The sequence below is a fragment of the Onychostruthus taczanowskii genome, unplaced genomic scaffold (assembly GCF_017590055.1).
Source record: "Onychostruthus taczanowskii isolate IOZ18803 unplaced genomic scaffold, ASM1759005v1 scaffold58, whole genome shotgun sequence".
Lineage (NCBI taxonomy): Eukaryota > Metazoa > Chordata > Aves > Passeriformes > Passeridae > Onychostruthus > Onychostruthus taczanowskii.
This window is the reverse complement of record NW_024503457.1, coordinates 3,052,363-3,059,071: the sequence shown is the minus strand read 5'-3', so window position 1 is coordinate 3,059,071 and position 6,709 is coordinate 3,052,363. Positions and strand designations below refer to the sequence as shown.

The following is a 6,709-nucleotide window of genomic DNA, read 5'->3' as shown; positions in this document are numbered from 1 at the left end:
GGGAGATCTGGAGATCACTGGGGCGAGCTGAGAGAAAGCGTGAGGGAAGGGGGAGGGAGGGGTAGAAAAGGGCTCGGGAGAGTCGGTGAGTGCCCGGGAAAGGCGGGGAAATCGTGGGGCGTGGGAGAGCGTCGGCGCCAGCCCCGGGAGAGCATCCCATCCAGATAACCCATCAAACCCACAGACACCTGCCAGTTCGCGTCTTTTAGCTCCGTTTTACTTTACAGCAATGCTGAGATCAGCCTTTTGGTTTGGTTTTCGGCGGGGGGGGGGAGCGTGTCTGTGTGATGCTGTGGTGCTTTTTTTCTTTTATAGATTTTTTTTCCCCTTCCTTGGCAGTTTGTACGTAATAATAAAATGCTGTAACGGCGTCAGACGTTCAGGTGACCCGGCCTGATGTCGCCTGCATGTGGCGCAGCTGGGAGGGAGGGTCCTCCCCACCCCCCACCCCGCCCTACCAAGGAGCATTTCGCGGAGCTTCTTGTCCCGCTGTGGCCCTACGGGAGCCTTGGTTCTGATTTCTGGAATCGTCCCTCTTTTTATCTTCATGGACAATTTCGTGTGCCCTCCTCCCGGCTCGGAGCCGTCCCACCGGTGCTCCCCCCCGGGGCTTGTCGCGATGTGACTCCGGCTGAGGGCGCGGGGCAGTGGAACTGGAGGGAACGGCTTTTCCCCGGGGCCCAACGCCACTCCTACGAGCTCAGTGAGCCACGCACGGTGGAGAGGAAGGAAGGGGGGAAGATATTTTTTAAAACAGAAGAACCGTTGGGAAAAGAGCTGTGGAGTTCAGGCCAAGTTTGTGTTTTGGCTCGAAGTTTGGAGCGGATCAAACCTGTTATCTCTGTGTGCCTCCTGTCCTCCTGGCCCCTCTGCCGCCGTCCCCCTCCCGGGGCACAGGGACTCCGCGGCAGCGCGGTGACCGCGGGGGGGGGTCTGGCCCACGGGGGGCCTTGACCCCAAGGTCCCCACGCTACACCCAGCCTAACTGCAGGGAGAAGGCGCCTCGGCCCCGCTCCCATTCGCCTTATTCCCTGGATTTTCCTTCCTTTTACTGAAAACGAGATGACTTTTTGCTTTAATTCTTCCACATACGTGATTTTAATAGCTCTGTCAATCATGCTATAGGAGGAACATTTCATACAATTTTAGATGTAATGTACTTAAACCATAAATCGCTTAAACCTATTCTTAGTTTTGCATATTCAATTATTCACTTATATATAACTCTCATAGCAAAAAGCCCGAAGACATAATTATGTTACTGTACCTAACCCCAACTCATCTGCCTAGGAAAGTTGTTTTGTTTAAATACCCAAATGTGAAGTTTAACTCAAATTAAACTGAACTGCCAAACCAACCAATAGACCATGAACAGCAAAAAAATTCTACCCCGACGGTGTCTCAAGGGGGTGGGGTGGGTGGATAGTTTTTTGGTATTTCGAGGAGACGGGGGTTTTTTTGGTTGGTTTTTTTTTTTTTTTTGGTTGCTGGGGTTTTTTTTTTGTTTTGTTTTCTTTTTTTTTTTTTTTTTTTTTTTTTTTTTTTTTTTTTGAATTTTTTTTTTTTTTTTTTTTTTTTTTTTTTTTTTTTTTGGGGGGTGGACATTTGCAGAGCGAACTTCATTACATTGAAAGGCGGGCTAAGGGTATTTGAAGCTTATTTGAATATAGCCGACATTGGGTCGCTTTAATCCCCTTGTGTTGAAAGTGCAGGTATTCCTATTATTCTAGGCATAACGCCATTGAGCGTTATTGTGATGGTAGGAGGGAAAACTCATTAAAAGGAGCTAATTTAGAGAGCTATAATTTTTTAAAGCACTTCCCCATAGTATTTCTGCTGTTTGGACACAAATGAACAGATATTTATTTGCTTTTCTCCCTTGACCGCTCCAATCCTGTTCCATCAGTCGTGTTCAGCGACACAGGATCGTCTCGCTGGGATTTTCTATTCTAGATTGTCATTAAATGTGATTTTCAATAGCTATGACCCTTAAAGAAAAAGGAACGTAATAAGGGTGCATCAGACGTGTATGTGTCTGCATGTGCATACACACACACACACTTCTCTTCGGTCACGATGCTATCTATGGTGTGTACAGATATTTACGAGTATATGCACATGAAGGACAACACGTTTCAAGAAACAATTCAACAGGTACCCAACTTAATCTGCATACCTAAAGGTACAGCTATTTTAAAAATTTCATCTAAGACTGTGGCTGGAGGTGATCAACACCGCAGAAAGTTTCCCACAGGTTCCTGCTTTCTGTATGCACTCTTTGGTGGCCGAGCATTTCCAAAAGTCGTCTGCTGACTGTCTGAACCCGCACACTCCTCCATTTTAATAAAGGCTCGAATAGTTAAAAAAAGGAAAGAAAAAAAAAAAAACCCAAACCAAAAACTTTGGGCTGAAATCAATGGACAGCCTCCATGAAAATTTTGCTGTCAGTATGAGTGATTCATACAAAATTATCGACAGGAGTCCGAAGAGTTATGTACGTCAATTGACATGTCGGCATTATAGAAGTGCAATCTCTAAGACGGACCAAACCCGCTCCTCATTTGCTAACTAAAACTTCCCCACTCCTGGACGGATGCAGTACTTATTCACCAGAGCTAAAAGACGAACAGTCCTACAGCCTGCTGGGATCGACATTGAAGTCCTGAAAGTTAATTATTTTTCCTTTTGTTTAAGCATTTATGACTACTTTAAAAATTCATTTGCTACAGTAGTTACAGCAAACTTTTAATTCTAACATATAGAAAAGTATCTCTCAACAGCTAGGAAAAAGAATTTAAATTAGCTCTCAAAGCAATAAACAACATTCTGCAATGAAATGACACGCATCGTTTTGCTCGACAGCTTTCGCACCAGTCGCTAAAAATGGGGGGTGAGGGGGTGGGGAAGGGGGAGAAAGGTGTGACCCCGCAGCTCCCGCTCGCCCCCCGGAATGCTTCGGGTGGATGGGACTGCTTCTAAGGCGTGAGGTTTAGAGGTCGCTTTTCTTTTCGGGACGAGCAAAAAGAAGCGCTTTCATTTTCCATGGTGTTAATTAGAGGGGAAGTGCCGCGCTGGACGGTGTCCTCCCGTTTCCCGGGGCCGTGGGTGTCCCCCGGGCCGCCGGGAACTCCCGGCCGAGTGGGGGCCCCGGGCGAGAGGGGCGGGCAGCGCCCGATCACACCCCAGGGGAAAAGTCAAGGCTCCGGCAAGGTCCGGACCACCAGCCCAGCCCTAAAATCCACAAAATGAACGGTCACGGCTAGAAGAGTAACGCAGTAAACTACCTTCCCTGGCAGTAGGGAAAGAGTATTAAAATAAATCTACCTTCACCCGTTCTGATTTACATAGGTTAGGGAACATCGACATTTACTGCAGATTGCACTTCATTCTGTTTGCCGCTGCTGCTTAAAACTTCCTTCCCAAAATCTATGTTTCCCTGCTGTACTTCCAGGCTTACCATGGTCAACACCACTATGTTCGCCAGTTAGCTTTTCTTTTTATACAGGTGACTTTTTCCGCTTTGAAATTTATTTAATCAAAACAGAAAAAAAAAAAAAAAAAAATGACCGCATCCTTAGGATTTCTGTTTAGCAGAAAGGCTTTTTAGTAACTATATACACAATCTGATTTCCTTCGTAGCGCCTAAATAAAAATTATTTCACAATGCATTTACAAGAAATGATACAAAAAGAAAACAAAATCAAAGAGAAAACAAACAAACAAAAATATCCAGATACAATAAAGTTTTACGAAACCCGGAAAAAAAATGGAGCTTCCAAAACAAAACAACAACAAAAAAAAGTTTTATAAATAAACAAACAAGTAACTAAAAAAAACCCCAACCCCAACCCAAAAAACCCTCGAGAATATCTACAAAAACTTTTAAGTGTTCTTTTGGATTTGTCTTAGTACAGGAGTAATAAATGAGAACTGTTTCCTCATCAACTTCGAGTTAATTAGTCAATAAAAAATCTTCGCGAGAAGCGATCCGTGACTGAAATCATATCGGTTCCGCGCGGTATAAAAGTTGGCATCACCTACAACTTTGCGTGTTTATTATTGGTATTTTTTCTTTTCGCCGCAGTTTCCCCCCTTTCTCTCTTTCTCCTCTTTTGCAAATAAACGCTCTATGTCTCTTGGGTGAATGATAAATACTGTACAAAAAGTCTCGATAAAACACAGAAGTTCAGTCTAAAACTAGTTTCATAAACTAGTCCTAAAAAAAAAGGTAAGTAAAGCAACCGTTACCTTTTTTCTCTCTCGTTATTATTATTATTATTATTTATTATTATTATTACAAGAACATCAAAACATTTCTGTACAAAAAGGAAGGAAGAAAGAAAAAAAAAAAAAAGAGAGGCGGGGGAGGGCGGAAGGGAAGGGGCGCGAGAGGCAAAAATAAGAGGGGGGAACCTGGGAGCGGGGCAGGAGCGGCGCGGGGCCGGGGCGCGGGCAGCGGCCGGGGCTGAGCGAGCGGTGGCAGCGGCGGGGCGCGCAGTCCTGCAGGCCGGCCCGGGGCCGGGGGCGGCGGCCGAGCCGGTGCCCGCGTCCGTGCCTGCCTCCGGCGCTCCGGTACTGGCGGGGGCTCAGATGTGCGTCAAGGGAACGGTGCCGTTCACCCCCGTGCTGGCGCTCTGGTAGTGCTGGGGCAGGGAGTGGAGCCGGCTCTGGGCGGCAGCGGCCGCCGGATCCCCGCCTTCCCCGGCCGGTAAGTACATGCTGATCATCTCCCGCAGGTCCCCGGGGCACGGGGCCCGCGAGTGAGAGGTGACGGGCGGGCTCACGCTGGGCTCCGACTTCACCAGCGAGCCCAGGGCGCCCAGCGCGCCCGAGGAGGCGGCCGCCGCCGCTGCCGCCGCCGCCGCCGCCGCCGCCGAGTTCTGGTGGGGCTGGGAGCCGTAGGGCAGGGCGCCGTAGCCCGAGGGCGAGGCGCTCATGTAGCCCTGCGAGTTGGAGATGGGGCTGTACTGCAGGGCGCCCATGTCGTAGCGGTGCATGGGCTGCGGGTTGTGCGGGTGGTGCGGGTGGTGGGGGTGCGGGTGGTGCGGGTGCCCCCCGCTGCCCGGGTGCTGGCTGTAGGCGAGCTGCGCCTCCTGCATCATCGCCGCCGCCGCCGCCGCCGCCGCCACCGAGCCCGGGTAGGCGCCGTTGGCCCAGCCGTTCATGTGCGCGTAGCCGCCGCTGGCCGTGCCGCCGGGGCTCTCCAGCCGCTGCCCGACGCCGCCCGGGCTGACGCCGACGCCCATGCCCACGCCGACGCCGGCCGGGCCTCCCCCGGCCGAGCCGGCGCTCAGCAGCCCCCCGGCCAGCGAGTACTTGTCCTTCTTGAGCAGGGTCTTGGTCTTCCGCCGGGGCCGGTATTTATAATCCGGGTGCTCCTTCATGTGTAGCGCTCGCAGCCGCTTCGCCTCGTCGATGAACGGTCTCTTCTCGGCCTCCGACATGACTTTCCACTCGGCCCCCAGGCGCTTGCTGATCTCCGAGTTGTGCATCTTGGGGTTCTCCTGGGCCATCTTCCGCCGCTGGCCCCGCGACCACACCATGAAGGCGTTCATGGGTCTCTTGACCCGGTCCTGGTTCGCTTTGTTTCCCCCGCCGCCGCCGCCTCCTCCGCCGCCTCCCGCTCCGGTCTGCCCCGAGAGGTTCGTGGGGGCCTGGGCTCCGCCAGGGGAGTGCAAGTCCGTCTCCATCATCATGCTGTACATTCAAATAGCTTTTTTATTTTCCACCGGTGCCAGACGTGAAAAATGAATCAAACATAGAGGAGCCCGGGAGGCCGGGGAGCGAGCGAGGCGAAACCCGTTTGTATCTAGGCAGCGACCGCCGTGCGAAAAAAAAAAAAAAAAAAAAAAAAAAAAAAAAAAAAAAAAAAAAAAAAAAAAGGAGGAGAAGAAACCCGCGAGGAGGGCGATCGGCGACCCTGCCGGCAAAAAACTTTCTCCTTTTCGCAAATCACTTTCGGGGCTCGGCGGCGAAGGGGGTTCGAGCTGCTCAAACAGGTGCACGGCAAACTTGCTGCTTCACTTGGCGCGGCGGGAGGAGTGTGCGGAGCCGTCGGCGGTGTCCTCCGCTCGCCGGCGCTCCCCGGCAGACGCGCGCACACCCCTCCGCTCCCGCTCTTATCCTTAACGGAGCTATTTTTTTTTTGTTCTTTGCTGCTAACTTGGAGAGAGAGAGGGAGGGAGGGGAGGGAGCGTGTGTGACTTGCATCCGCTGATCGCAGGTGAACGGAGAAGAAGAGAGGAGAACCCACCGCCACGCGAAAAGGAGGCGGAAAAAAAAAAAAAAAAAAAAGTATTTCAACGTTAACTGAAAAAAAAAAAATGCAGGAGGAGGATCGGGGGAGGGAGGGCGTGGGGGAAGGAGCCCAACCAAAACACGCGCCGAGCCCGGCGGCCGGGGCCGGCGGCACAGTAATTTGCTGGCGGTGGTCTCCCTCCCGCGGCCCGGGCGGGACGGGCCGGGCAGGGCCGGGACGGGGCCGGCACAGGAGGAGGAGCCGCCGGGCGCGCGGGCGAGCGGCGCCGCAGCCATACGGCGCGCGCCGAGCCCGCCTTAAATCGCCTGACGGCGGCCAATGGGGGCGCGCCGGCGGGCGCTCATTTGACACCCCTCAGCCCCCGGCACCCCTCAGCCCCCGGCACCCCTCAGCCCCCGGCACCCCTCAGCCCCCGGGCACCGCCGCAGGGAGCCCTGGAGCCGCGGGCCG

At 52.5% G+C, this 6,709-nt stretch overlaps 1 protein-coding gene across 1 annotated transcript; it reads right to left on the bottom strand.

The window, feature by feature from the left end:
* Positions 1-4,586: 4,586 nt before the first annotated feature.
* Positions 4,587-5,763, bottom strand: SOX1 (SRY-box transcription factor 1). The gene has a single exon (XM_041418166.1). It carries the CDS (start codon positions 5,703-5,705, stop codon positions 4,587-4,589), a length of 1,119 nt encoding a protein of 372 aa, XP_041274100.1. The 5' UTR covers positions 5,706-5,763.
* Between the last annotated feature and the right edge of the window lie 946 nt (positions 5,764-6,709).